The following is a 15,309-nucleotide window of genomic DNA, read 5'->3' as shown; positions in this document are numbered from 1 at the left end:
AGAAACAAAGTTTTCTACATTTCTCTGATTTGAAATGGTATGCCTCCCACACAATCTACAAAGAAAGAACGCTGGGCACTTGTTTTTGCTTCTTGATCTTTCATCAGCAGCCCTCCAGCTGACTATTTCCTTCTGGAAACACCATGTCCTGTCGTCTTGGCTTATGTGATACTTATGTGCCACCTGCTTTCCTAGTTTTCCTCCTCCTTTACTTCTCAAGCTTCTCTGCTGGCTCTCCTTCCTCTGATTTCTAAATGGTGGAAGCTCAGGACTCAGCACCATATCCTTCCCGTTTCCAGATATACCCCTTAGGCCCCACGTGTTCAAACACCTCCCCATGTGTCAACACCTTCCAGACCTGCGTCTGCAGCCCTGACCACCCCACAACACTCACTCGCATGCTGCCCTGCCTATGTGACCACCCTCCCCTGGGATGTCAGTAGTATCTCAGAAGAACATGCCCAAAACAGAACTCTTAATTTCTCCTTGAGCTTCTGCATCTTAGTAAACAACCCTACAAATTATCCAGCTGCTCAAACTTAAATTCAAGGAGTTATCCTTGATTCCCGTCTTTCCCTCAGCCTCTACTTCCAGCCCAATGAATTTTTCTTCCAAATATCAATGTATACCCACTTCTCGCCATCTTTATTTCCACCACCTTGTCTGAGCCACCATCAGCTTTGACTTGGACAGTAGAGGGAAATAAATAGCCTCCTGGCCATCCTTCCTGCTCCTATGCTGCCCCACCAGCTTCTTGAATCCATTTTCCTTGCAGTAGACTTAAATGAGCTGCTTTAAAAGACAATCTGGTGACATTGTTCTCTGGCTTACGATTTTCTAATGGCATCCTATTTGCACTTGGAATGAAATCTTTTTTTTATTATTATACTTTAAGTTCAAGGGTACATGTGCACGACGTGCAGGTTTGATACATAGGTATACATGTGCCATGTTGGTTTGCTGCACCCATTAACTCGTCATTTACAATAGGTATTTCTCCTAACGTTATCTCTCCCCTAGCCCCCCACCCCCCGACAGGCCCCAGTGTGTGATGTTCCCTGCCCTGTGTCCAAGTGTTTTCATTGTTCAATTCCCACCTATAAGTGAGAAAATGCAGTGCTTGGTTTTCCATCCTTGTGTTAGTTTGCTGAGAATGATGATTTCCAGCTTCATCCATGTCCCTGCCAAGGACATGAACTCATCCTTTTTATGGCTGCATACTATTCCATGGTGTATATGTGCCACATTTTCTTAATCCAGTCTATCATTGATGGACATTTGGGTTGGTTCCAAGTTTTTGTTACTGTGAACAGTGCCGCAATAAAAATACATGTGCATGTGTCTTTATAGCAGCATGACTTATAATCCTTTGGGTATATCCCCAGTAATGGGATGGCTGAGTCAAATGGTATTTCTAGTTCTAGATCCTTGAGGAATTGCCACACTGTCTTCCATAATGGTTGAACTCATTTACACTCCTACCAACAGTGTAAAAGCGTTCCTATTTCTCCACATCCTCTCCAGCATCTGTTGTTTCCTGACTTTTTAATGATCGCCATTCTAACTGGAGTGAGATGGTATCTCACTGTGGTTTTGATTTGCATTTCTCTGATGACCAGTGATGATGGCATTTTTTCAGGTGTCTGTTGGCTGCATAAATGTCTTCTTTTGAGAAATGTCTTGTTCATATCCTTTGCCCACTTTTTGATGGGGTTGTTTTTCTCTTGTAAATTTGTTTGAGTTCTTTGTAGATTCTGGATATTAGCCCTCTGTCAGATGGGTAGATTGTAAAAATTTTCCCCCATTCTGTAGGTTGCCTGTTCACTCTGATGGTAGTCTCTTTTGCCTTGCAGAAGCTCTTTAGTTTAATTAGATCCCATTTGTCAATTTTGGCTTTTGTTGCCATTGCTTTTGGTGTTTTAGACATGAAGTCTTTGCCCATGCCTATGTCCTGAATGGTATTGGCTAGGTTTTCTCCTAGGGTTTTTATGGTTTTAGGTCTAACATTTAAGTCTTTAATCCATCTTGAATTAATTTTTGTATAAGGTGTAAGGAACGGATCCAGTTTCAGCTTTCTACGTATGGCTAGCCAGTTTTCCCAACACCATTTATTAAATAGGGAATCCTTTCCCCATTTCTTGTTTTTGTCAGGTTTGTTGTAGATGTATGGTGTTATTTCTGAGGCCTCCGTTCTGTTCCATTGGTTTATTTATCTGTTTTGGTACCAGTACCATGCTGTTTTGGTTACTATAGCCTTGTAGTATAGTTTGAAGTCAGGTAGCATGATGCCTCCAGCTTTGTTCTTTTTGCTTAGGATTGTCTTGGCAATGTGGGATCTTTTTTGGTTCCATATGAAGTTTAAAGTAGTTTTTTCCAATTCCTTGAAGAAAGTCATTGGTAGCTTGTTGGGGATGGCATTGAATCTATAAATTACCTTGGGCAGTATGGCCATTTTCACTATATTGATTCTTCCTATCCATGAGCATGGAATGTTCTTCCATTTGTTTGTGTCCTCTTTTATTTCGTTGAGCAATGGAAATCTTTAACCTGGCTTAGGAGGTTCTGTGTGATCGAACATCTATTGGGCCCTCTGGTCTATCCTGTGCTGCTATCCCCTTAACTCCAGGCCTCGATCACATGAACCCCTCCATGCCTGAAACATGCCAGCTTATGCCTCTGCAGAATCTATTATTCCTTCTGCCCAAATGCTCATCCTTCTAACCTCTTTCTCATAATGCATCTTTCAGCTGAAATATTACATCCTCACCAACAGCACTCGCAATTGTGTCTCCCAATTTTACAAGTAGAGCCCTTACTGTTATCAGATCAATTTATTTTTAGTTGTTTATTGCTCAACTCTGCTTAATAAAATGAAAACTCTATAAGAACGGAGATGAGGTCTATCTAGTTCCTCAGTATATTCTCAGTACCTAGAACAGGGTGTGACACACAGAAAGCACTCAACAAATACTTGTTCAATTAATGAATTTTATCAGAATCATTCACTTCACTTCTAACAAGCCCTCAAGGTTCCCTGAGGACAGATGTATGCCTTATTCATTTTTATGTACTTAATCTGGCTCAAAAGCTGCTGTACACATACAAGATAATTAATAAATATTGATTGATTGTGAATAAAGAAATAAATATACTTGGGGAATGAGAAAACACACTACCATACTCAGTCTAGCAAAAATTATATTTAAAGTCATGGGGAAAATAAATCTACCTGAATCTCTCCCAAGAGTCCTCCAGTCCGCTCCAGCACCAGTGATAAAATCATTGTGGAATTGGGATTAGGAATAGAAATTTTGCTTTGATTGAGAAACCTTATAACTCCAAAGGGAGAGTCACTCTTAGCTATTATGATTCTGCTCACTAGGTGGCGCCCAAGGACCGCTCCTCCAGTAGCTCCAGTGAGTAGAATTTCAATGGGCTCCTCAAATTCACTGCATGGCAAGAAGGAGCAATTCTGTGAGTCTAAACATATTAAAGTGCTTGTAAAATCCCAATAACCAGTCATTTTCCAAATTGGTCATACATATTCAAGGCACAGTAGTCACACATCAAGTGGTAAGAAGTGGGTGCTTAGCTAAAAGAATGAATGATTAACATCAATATTATATGACCTAGGGCAGTTGTAGGGACTTTCCTGCCCTCTTTTTAATTGCTTAATGCATAAAGAAAGTGAATTAAGGATGTTTCCACATTCTGATTAGATTATTTACGTCTAGAGAAACAGAAAATATTATTTCCTTTATTTGAAATGAAGTGACATATGCAACCACATCGTCTCCTAGCCCCTCTTTCCCTACCCCTAGTACCCCAAAAGTATTTCACCTGTTGTTTCCCAATGGACACATATTATCTAAAGTTCTATTCTCAGTGCAAAACATATGTAAGAGTTTGAACACAATACTTATGTCTTATATGTGCTCACATTATTTTCTATATACCAACCTTTCATTGTCATCAATGATGGAGATATTTATAAAACTTAAGTTTTGCCCATGCTGAAAGGTGACTGTACTGCCATGCAAAATGTAATCAACACCTCCAGGACTGGCAGAGGAGCTCTGAGAGATGAAATCAGCTGTCACATAGCCGTAAGTTCCATGTAGCCTCACCACTGGGATCATGATTAGCCCAACATCTTCCTCCACTGTAATGGGAACTTGGAATTAACTGGTAAGCCAGACAGAGCAACTAACTTACAAGATTCAGCCAAATTAAACCTGGCAATTAAACATAATGGCACAAAGTAAGCACTCTATGTTTTCATACTTCTTTTATCATTTTAAAAGGGGATTAGTGAAAACCTCATGACTTATTTTTTAGGAGGAACATAGTTTATCAGATGTTGAAAGTTACAGAAATGGTACAATTAGCATTTAAATAATATATTTAATCAGTAGCATTGGCATTCTCCCTCTGTGTACTACATACAAACAAATGATCCTTGCTTTCTAAGACGTTAGATGGACACAAAAAAACATTTAAGTTGTTTGTGCTCATAGGAAACCACTCTGGATTGCTCCCACACATTCAATTGAAATATAAATATGGTAATATAAATAAATGAGGTTTATGATGTGTATTTCATATGAATTTTTTTAAAGTCCAGATATAAGTACAATTTGATTACATTTTCAGTTCCTATGAAATCTACTTGTGAATCTGAAAATGTGTCTTCAATGTTTGATTTCAACTTAAACGTTATTTTCAAAAATATATTTCTTAAGCTGTGCTAAATTCTGCATATTAAAATATAATTTAATAGGGCTCACATTAGCTATGGCTAAATAATACTCAATGTACATTATAAATATAAATATGCACTGACCAAAATTCCCCAAAGATAATGAATTTAACAGAAAACAATGAACTGAAAAAATTCTAAGTCTCATTTATTTCTTGATGCAAAAATGTAATATGATTTTTACCAGGTATAGATTGAAGTTCACAAAATAGTGATGTATTCCATAACTTACCCATAAAGTCATTATCAACCAACTCCTAAAGCAATTTTTTATGAACTTTAAAAATGGCTAGATAACCAAAGAATTTTGATAGAGGCAATGAAGCCAATCAGGTTAAATGCAGCAGTAAGATATTTATTTTTAAAGTCATATTCATATTCTGCCTTTGAATAAAATCATTTCCTAGAAAGGCAGCCATCTCTTCCTACGTGGGAAGGACTGTAACCATATATTCTATATTCCGCTTCTACAAGAGGAAAGAATTGGCAATATTAGGCAAGCTGCTACTGGGGACTGTTTCGAGAAAGCAAGATCAAGGATCCAGATACTACCTGCATCTCTAGGCCAGTAAAATATTCATTTCAAAGATGATTATTCATTAGGAAGTGAATATTCACTGATTTCTAGTCACATAGGAAATTAAATATGCACAAATTACAAAGGCTTTCATTAAAATGTTTGAAACACAAACATTTTAATAATCCTAATGTTAAACATAGTTTTTCTAGATAGACTTGTTCCTAACATTGCCATTCACAGCAAGGTTCAAGACTACCCAAAGGTAACTGAAAATGTATTTCAAATAAGTAAGTAAATATAAAAGTGTATATGTGTAAACACAAACACACACACACCAAACTAAACTAAACCAAACTAAAACAATTTACACATGGAAATTCAAACTAATGTAATTTGGAAAGTGGTAGTAAACTTACTTACAAGCTAGCTAACTGAACCTACCTTCGAAGGCAGTATACTTTGGGTCAAATTCAATGATGCCTTCTGCGTTATCATTTTTCATTATTATGATTCGAACAATGGAGATGTTTCCTATTTCAGGAGGTTGATCTATCTGAAGTCCATTTTCTTGAATGGTAAAATCATACCGTCTTCCAAAGTCGTACAAATCAAAATAAAATAAAATACAACAACAACAAAAAATACATAATTGCATAGCATGAATTAAAAGGTCCTCTTTGCTCCTACAACTTAGTTCTATAAAGTACTGCAATACTTTTAAAGATCCTCAACACTAAAATATTCTCTTTTTCCTGAAATGATGTTTTGAAACAGATTTCTGTGTTGCTCCCAATGATTGGTGCCTGTATGAAGCCAAAACTAATATAAAGTTACTAAACTTGGGCAATGGGAAGATAATAAACTGTGAGGAAATCAGAAAGATGCTGTCGTAAAATGAACCTTTGGGAATCACGGCTGAATGCATATGCAGCAATAGACCTAGTGCACTCAGAGATAGGTAAGTAAGCAGGCGGCATTGAGATTTACAGTGTTAGGTTAAGATGATTTGTTTAAAGAAATAGTGAGTGTCATGACACTAATTAAATTTCAAACTAAATCATCAAGATTCAAAAAAAAATCTCTCAATACCAACCTGCACAACTTAGTGAGACCTTGTCTCTACTAAAAACTAATTTTAAAAAATTAGTCAGACATGATGGCACATGCCTGCAGTCACAGCTACTTAGAAGTCTGAGGTGAGAGGATCCCTTTAGTCCAGGCATTCAAAGTTGCAGTGAGCTATGATTGTGCCACTGCACTCTGTCCCGGGTGACACAACAAGACTTTGGAAAGAAAGAAAAAGGGAAAGAAAGAAAAATAAAAAAGAAAGAAAAGTATTTCAATTTCTATCGAAACCAGTCATAATTCCTCTATCCTTAATACAGATGGTAGTTTACTTCTGTAATGATACTTCTGCAAAAGAAGTCTTTTTTTTAGATTAATATTATTCCCATCAAACAAAGCTTCAACTTCCAGGGCTTTAAAATATGACTTTAATTCCTCATACTAAAAAATGCCAATAAACCATTTTAGTCCTTCCTTCAATTCCCAAATTCTATCCTGGTATTTATACCCTACCTAGTGTTGAAAGGCTGAAATCTGGTGAATTTTATAAAAGGCAAAATTAGAAAATTGAGGTTTGGAATATTAAATGATAAGAGTAACTGTCACCAGTAGTCTGAGATGGGCTGTAGATTAGCTAATTGTACTACTTACCTTCTGAGACCAAAGAAAATCTAGAAATTTATCTGGAAGGAAAAACTTGTTTCCCCAGAATTAAACTTACATAGAAACTTCTTTTTAAAAAAACAGTAGCAAAGAAGACAAAATCCTCAAGCTCTAGCTGGTCAATAATACAAATATGATCTCACACTAAATGAGCTACTTTTACCAAATTGCATTAATTTAATTAAAATAGTCAGTGATCAGCTCAAACTTTTTACTATATTTACTAGGAGTACAAGTTCGCTCTCATTGCCAGGCACAGAAGCATTTTTGGGAAATCTAAAATTTGAAGGGTATGTAAGCCCACAATATATTTTTTTTCCCAGATGGGATGATATACACTTAAGTCACTGAGTGACATATTTTAATTTTAAAAAGTTTTTAAAGCATGATATTCACATTACAAATGCAAAAATATTTTCATGCACAAGAAAAATGTCTTTATGATTCTTATAAATGCAGGCATTATTCTAGTTGAAGGGCCCACCTATCTGCTATCTGGGCAGAGGTGCTGGTAGGTCTCTCTCAACCTGTGAGCTGCAGAACCTGTGAGTACTTAAACATGCTAAAGATGTTTTTCCACCTCATCAAATCTGCCCCACTAAATCAGGGAATGAAAGAGACTCATTATGGTTAATTCATTATCTTCCTTGAAAACATGGTGCACATTCATGGCCAACTAGCTTTCACTCAAATTTTTCCCCACTTTAAAACTATGGGGCAAGCATCTATGTTATTCACCCACAGAGAAGACAATACAGACTTCAGATGCACCAATGAAAGAAATCCCTCCCTTCAGCCCTTTCACAAGTATGGAAATCAAAAGAAGCAAATTCAGCCACACCAGCTGACCTGTGATTTAGACAGCTGTTAGGCTGTTTCTTCACCAATTAGAAGCCCTTATCATATTCAACTTCCTGGCTACCCAGAGTGAGTCCACACAATAGAAACACATACTTTCAATTTTCAGAGGGAAGTTATATTTAAGAAAATTTAAAAAAAAAACCCAGTCATTGTCATAATTTCCCTTCTATGTCCTGTTCTAATGTCACACAAATCTGAGAAAGAGTAGGGAAAGAACTGCTTTAGAGCTCAGTATTAATATCTACACAATAGAACTTTCTCTCTTTCTCTGCTCTTTGCTTTCTTTTTCCTAATTGCCTTTCTCCTTTACCTTCCCTGGAGTTCCACCTTTGTAATTGTTAGAGAAAATTCCTCTGGGCCTTCAGGATAGTCATCATCAAGGATTTCAACATGCAGACTTTTCCTCATCTCCCCTGCTTCAAAGAGGAGTTCCCCTGCTGCAGGAACAAAATCCAAGCCCGCTTCCGCTGTCCCGCTCGTCGTCTCGTACCAGAGTCGCACGTGGCCAAAATCTCCACCAGAACGGATGATCGTGATGTTAACCTATGCAAAAAGCATTTTCTTATTTGATTTGGATGTTTAATCTACCAGACAATACTGTCTGTAACTAAAGGTTCTATTTACAGACAGGATTGTGTTACAGTTACATATAAGGTTATAAAATTATATACATTATATACTAAAATAATGATGTTTGGAGCAAATTAATCAGTTTGTGAAAACTTTGGAATAGAAACAAGAAAACATTTTAATATCTAAAAATAAAAATGATATTAAAATCTTAAGCATTTCATGCTATACCCTCTGTGCTTCTGACACTCGAAGTTGCTCATGTGAAAAGGCAAATCGGCCATAGGGAGAGTCGCTGGCCACCATCGTGATGTTGGCAGTGCTGCTAGATTCACTCAGAACACCTCCCTCACTGATTGCAGTGAGCTGAAACTCATAGAAGCTTTTTTCCTCAGGAATGTCATCGTTCAAAGCCTAGAGAAAGAAAGAGTCACCGACAGTAGAATCTGTGGAATTTCAAGAAAAACTCCTAACCTCTAAATAATAACAACAGATTTTGTAATATTAATCTCCTCCTCATTCCCACTCTTAACCCCACACACAGGCACCTCCACAATAACAAATGCTGTTATATTAACCTTCTCCCCAATCTCCATTGTCAACCCTACACACACGCACCACACACACACACACATGCACGCCAACAACCACAAATGCTGTAATATTTACCTTCTCCCCATCCCCCACTTCTAACCACACACACACAAACACACCCACACATACACATATGCTCACACATGCGCACACACCAGCACACAGAGTAAAGGGCATAACAGAAACCAGCTAATATTGATACCTGTATTACTACAATGACTGCAGACTGTTCATCTCGCATTGTCAGTTTTCCTGATGTTTCAGCAAATTCCCCCACGGAAGGAGGGAATATCCTCCAGAACACTGTGACCTCCCCCAAAATCCCTGGGCCACGAACAAGGCTACAACAATAAACAAATGTATATCCAATACATTTCAACTGAAGGTACTTTTCTTAAACATTTTCTCTGTCTTTTAACAGTAATCAATTTCCATCCATTTCAATAACAGTTTTCTTTTAAATAACCTCATTTACCAACTATAAACCAAAGAAAGTCTTAAAGTTCCAAGATAGTAACACCCAAAGTATTAAGCTAGTGTAAATCTATCTTGACAGGAATACAGGCAAAAACTGGTTACTAAAAGCAGAAGGTTTAAAGAAATAAAAAGAAGTATTAAATTTATAGGCTTTTCACTTAACATGCAAGGCATAAAATATGAAAAGTCTAAGTTCTCTAAAGACTGGAAAACCCTTCATACAAGGGCATGCTGATGGGAAGGGATAGTCTTACTTCTGGATAACTACCATGAGGATAAAGTATAAAGTCAAACCCAGCTATGCCATTGATAGTTGCTTCCCATCTCCCATAAAAAAATTTATGAGAAACAAACTTGCCTATGATCATACTAATTTAGTTATATAATAGGCCCTGATATGGTTTGGCTCTGTGTCCCCACATAAATCTCATGTTGAAGTGTGACCTCAAGTGTTGGAGGTGGGGCCTGGTGGGAGGTGACTGAATCATGGGGACGGACTTTCCCCTTGCTGTTTTCCTGATAGAGTTCTCACAAGATCTGGTTGTTGAAAAGTATGTAGCACCTCTCCACCCCTTCCACTTGCTCCAGCCAGGTAGGACATGCCGGCTCTCCTTTCGCCTTCTGCCATGATTTTAAGTTTCCTGAGGCCTCCCCAGCCATGCTTCCTGTACAGCCTGCAGAACCTTGAACCAATTAAACCTCTTTTCTTCATAAATTGTTCAGTCTCAAGCAGTTCTTTACAGCAGTGTGAGAACAGACTAATACAGACTCTGATTTTAGAACACTTGAAAGCAAAATGTTTGGCCCTGATGATGTTCTAAGGAATGATTTTGTAGCTAAGACACACAAGCTTGCAGAGATGAAGTAACTCCCTTATATCACATGTTTAGTAACAGAACAGAGGTGAAAGCATAGATTTTCTGATCTCAACTCCATGTGCTTTCCTTGATGTAATTTGTGCAAATCACTCAAGAGTTAGAAACCTTTTCATGATCTAACATCAAGATAGGTCAGGATATTATTTCAATTTCTGCCCAAAATTTGTTCTCCTCTCCACAGGATGTTAACAGTATACAGGATGTTAATGCCTGAAGACTATGTATGTATTGAGAATGATAAATTTAAGACTAGTTATTTAAATAAAACTTCGTAACCCCCACATAGGCAAAGAAAAATCATGAAGTCCTTACCTGATAATAGCGGTACCATTATATTTTGCTGAGGGTTCCCCAATGAGGATATGCCTAGATGACGGAGCTATCCCAACTTCTCCTGATGCTCGCTTATCACCCCGAATAATTATTGATGCACTACCTAAATTCAAGATGATATAGACCACTTTGTAGCAGATGCACATAAGCACTCAGTGTATGCCTGGAAACTTTCTAAGCACTTTACACACAGGAATCTAGTTCATTCTCATGACTCTCATATCAGTAAGGTATTAATATCCTCATTTTACCTATGACACTGGAGCACATTGAGGTCTTGAAGACATGGAGGCAAATCGCTTGCCCAAGATTACATTTTAATGAAAAAAATTGGCAGTAATTTCCCTATCACTCTCATGAAAAGCAAGGGCTCCTCTACCATTGGCATTAATTTGCTTCTACAGTAACCATTTTGCAGCTCACTGCAATTGACTACATAGCTATGTCAACTGGCTATGTGGCAAAAGCAAGACTTCTTGGGGGCACTTTTTCATTTTTAATTTTCTGACTCTATCATTTTACTGTAAGCATTTATAAACCTGTGTCAAATATTTCTATTAAGATGGAAATAGAAAACTATATCAAGTATTTGAGTATCCATATAACTTAGCAGAAACTTAAAGAAAATTGTTTCCAGAAACACATATTAGGGGTGCATGACACATAGAGCTAGATCACTATACTCTCACTTTCTTTGGCAATGGATTAATGGAATCAAGAGTGGCTTGTCACAGCAAGTGTCACAGTCAGACAGAAAGATATTAAGAATTAGGTGCAGTGGATCACACCTGTAATCCCAACACTTTGGGAGGCTGAGGTGGGAGGATCCCATGAGCCCAGGAGTTCAAGACCAGCCTGGGCAACATAGGGAGACTCCATCCCTGCAAACACAAAAATAAATTAACTGGGCATAGTGGCACATGCCTGTAGTCCTAGCTACTCAGGAGGCTGAGGTGGGAGGTTTGTTTGAGCCTGGGAATTCAAGGCTACAGTAATCTGTGATCACACCACTGCACTCCAGCCTGGGTGAGAGAGCAAGACCCTGCCTCAAAAAAATTTTTTTAATATGGTAAATGATTTATCCTGATCCAATCATATATTCTTCTATGTTTAATTAGCCTATGTGACATCTGTCATTTTAACATGATGTAGATAACTAAAGACTTATGAAAGAGTTAACTAGAGCTAACTAAAGACTTATAAAAGAATATGGTGCAGTGATGTGATTCCCTTGTTGGAAAATATCCTAAACGAAAATGCAGAAATTATAACTACCCTAAGTATATACAGTGATAGATACTCTACAACTCTAAAAATTTCCTTGGACATTAAATCTGCTTTTCGTCACACAGGATGGAGCTCTTGATGGCAAAAAAGAAATGTATTAATCACCAAATTTTCGTGCTAAAAGTTTCTGAACCAGTTTTTTATGGTTGGTTATTATTGTTTATAGCACAATAAAACCATTTTAGAATCATTACTCTTTTCTCTATGGATCCAAAAAACAAATCATCATATCAACTGGAGGCAAATGAGATTTAAAATGCCTGTTTCTGAAGTGTCAAAATATTTGAGTAACTACTTTCAGATGAAAACAGACGTACACAGGCTATAATGCTAAACATAATATGACACATTTAAAAATAATGTTTTATTACAAAGGTAAAGTGCGATAATTGTAAATATGTTTAGAAAATATAGGTAATCAAAAACCACTATTAACATTTCAAATAAACAATTCCAACCTCATGTAAGACATGCACATGACAAAACAGATTACATTTAGCATGTTGTCGTAAAACCTGTTTTCTTAACGTGACAATTATCCATGTAATTATGTGTTCTTAATTTTTAATGTAATTAAGAGTTTTTCCTGTTATGTCACGTTGAATGGCTGCATAGTATTCTGACACATTTAACTAGTCTCCTACTGTTGGACCATTTAGGAAGCTGACATATTTTATTTTACATTTTATAAACACTGCTACAATCAACATCTTCATTAAAAAAAATTACACAGCTAAGCAGTATGAAATCTTTGACCTATGACCTTACCAAGATTGGGTATTATAATTTTAATTTAAAAAATTCTTAACCTTTAATACATGTGGAAAACGGTATCTTTGTTTTAGGAATTATGAAACCTAACACTGTCAATTGTTGTAACTATGGGTTATTTTTATTACATTTTTTCAGAGAATTTACTTTTTAATTTCCAAAAATGTGAATTTCTCTTACCTTTTACTGGAGATATTTCTACCTCATCAACTGATATCAGCTGAATGGTGAAACGCCTGTCCTCCTCCAACACTGTGTCTTGAAGTGTGTGCAACACAATGGTCTTCTGGGACTCAGTCTACATCCAATGACAGAAACAGTGCATTTTCCAGACTGACCAAAGCCAAAGTTTGAATGTTGTCATTAGCAGAATAATGTTTATGTCCATAATCATTTTTAAGGGTGTCTTTTTAGTCACTAGAATTATGAGTTGCAGCTAGAAAGAATTACTCCACAAAAATCAGTTCTGAATACAAATTCCACTTAGGTTCTTTATGGGGAAAATGGGAAAAGAATACAACCCCTAAATTTACTGAAAAATGTTAACCGTTGAAAATCCAATTTTTAAAGAAAGCCAAATGATCACACAATGATGTAAACTGACAAAGGTCACAGACTTTATATTTATAAGAAACAGCTCCATTCAAAGGAGAAAACAAAGTGTGAACCACGTTAGATCACAGTTGTAGTACAGGGCAACCACAGCCCGAGATGCCAGCCGTTGTTCATCAACACTGGATATCCAACTCATGGTATATTTTGCTGCTGTTAAATTAGTAATGGCACTTTCTAGTTAACAAAAATATCTAAAGGTAGCAGTAAAGGGCCTAATTCATAAGAATATGTAGTTTTTCTATCTAGGAACTTGGTCTTTTATATGCATGTTTCAGTTTTCTTTTACCTTCACCTTTAAGATTTTGTTTTTATCTTTACTCATATCAGTTCCACTTGTTTCTTGCTGAATCTATTCCTAGGTATTTTATACTTCTTTCTCATAGTACATTGTTTCTCGTTACTGTAACTCATAAGAATGTTAATGATTTTATTTTTTCTTATTTTTTTCTCGGATCTCAGGTGCATAGTTTGAATTGGTCCTACTCCTGTCAACAGCATTGTGTCTACTGGACAACAAATGGTCTTTTATTATAATTTATTCTTTTTGACCCATTTATTAGCCCAGTTCGATCTCCCTTTTCAAAACTCTTCCCATCATATTATTCACTCTAAAATGCACTGTGTCTCCTTAATTTTTCCTTCAATGCACACTGTTGAGGTTACCCATGTTTTCTTATGTAGATTCAATGTTTTTTTTGTTTTTTTTTTTGAGACAGGGTCTCACTCTGTCACCCAGGCTGGAGTGCCGTGGTACGATCTCGGCTCACTGCAACCTCTGCCTCCCAGGTTCAAACTATTCTCCTGCCTCAGTCTCCCGAATAGCTAGGATTACAGGTGTGTGTTACCATGCTCGGCTAATTTCTGTGTTTTTAGTAGAGACAGGGGTTTGCCATGTTGGCCAGGCTGGTCTCAAACTCCTGTCCTCAAATGATCCACCAGGCTCTGGCCTCCCAAAATGCTGGGATTACAGGCATGAGCCACCGCTCTCAGACTCGATGTATTATTTTCATTGCTATGGGGATTCCATTGTTTGCCTTTATACTATTTGCAAGATTTATCTGACAACGGCTATTTACTATTACAAATAATATTGCCATAAACATCTTTACATACTTCTTTATATGTACAGTAATTTCTCCAAGGTGCTACTGATTTTATATACAGTTGGTTCCTCTATTCTTGGATTCCTTATTTGCACATTTGTCTACTCATCCAACTTTGTAACCCCAAAATCAATATTGAGCACTCTTGTGGTAACTTGCAGACATGTACATATTGGCAAAAACTTAGAATCATTCAAATACATTTCTCATGTTTAATAAGCACTATGACTCACACCTGAATAAGGTTTATCTAACTTACATATTTTCTCCTTAGGGTACATCACAGCCTTCTTGTGCTTAGGAACGCCATATTTCAGCACTATACTTGGCGGCAAATTTAAACAGAAAACTCACCAACAGAAAGCACAAAAATTTTAAAAAGTGATAATAAATGGACTGGAAAAAGAACATTTGTTTACAACATGAGAGCTGAAACAAAAAGTCAAGGTGTTGGCTTGTTCAACCTCGGCTGGAAATGCACTAATCAGGTGAATCAAATTCTCCAACACTTTCTGTATGTGCCTGAATGACCATGAAAACACCAGAAGTATCGACTTTGGAGGTTGCAAATACACCTTAGTGAGTAGGGAAATTCACAAGTAGGGGATTGTGAATGATAAGGATTGGCTACTGTGAATCATGAGAATCAACTATATTTTATATGTTTATATTGCCTTCCACCTTATCTACTGTATATATATGTAAGGCAGCTCTTCATATCATATGCTCTTCATTTCTCAAAGAAATCTACAACCAGTAAGAGAGGGAAAAGGGTGATTACAGGTGGAAAATCCCAGCCAATGGTTATGAAAG

The 15,309-nt window shown here is 37.0% G+C and overlaps 1 protein-coding gene across 6 annotated transcripts in view; it reads right to left on the bottom strand.

Moving 5' to 3' along the window:
• The window catches only part of ADGRV1 (adhesion G protein-coupled receptor V1), a 593,238-nt gene that overhangs the window by 355,227 nt on the left and 222,702 nt on the right, over positions 1–15,309 (bottom strand). For all 6 annotated transcript variants that reach the window (XM_054488480.2, XM_063664978.1, XM_063664980.1 and 3 more), the window contains 8 exons: positions 12,959–13,076; positions 10,700–10,823; positions 9,235–9,373; positions 8,670–8,852; positions 8,179–8,411; positions 5,721–5,869; positions 3,961–4,162; positions 3,230–3,449 (listed from right to left, as the gene is read on the bottom strand). In XM_054488480.2, coding sequence (XP_054344455.1) covers positions 3,230–3,449; positions 3,961–4,162; positions 5,721–5,869; positions 8,179–8,411; positions 8,670–8,852; positions 9,235–9,373; positions 10,700–10,823; positions 12,959–13,076 — 1,368 coding nt within the window. The remainder of the gene's footprint in view (positions 1–3,229; positions 3,450–3,960; positions 4,163–5,720; positions 5,870–8,178; positions 8,412–8,669; positions 8,853–9,234; positions 9,374–10,699; positions 10,824–12,958; positions 13,077–15,309) is intronic.

Source organism: Pongo pygmaeus, chromosome 4 (assembly GCF_028885625.2).
Source record: "Pongo pygmaeus isolate AG05252 chromosome 4, NHGRI_mPonPyg2-v2.0_pri, whole genome shotgun sequence".
Taxonomy (NCBI): Eukaryota; Metazoa; Chordata; class Mammalia; order Primates; family Hominidae; genus Pongo; species Pongo pygmaeus.
This window is presented reverse-complemented; position numbering and strand designations above follow the sequence as displayed.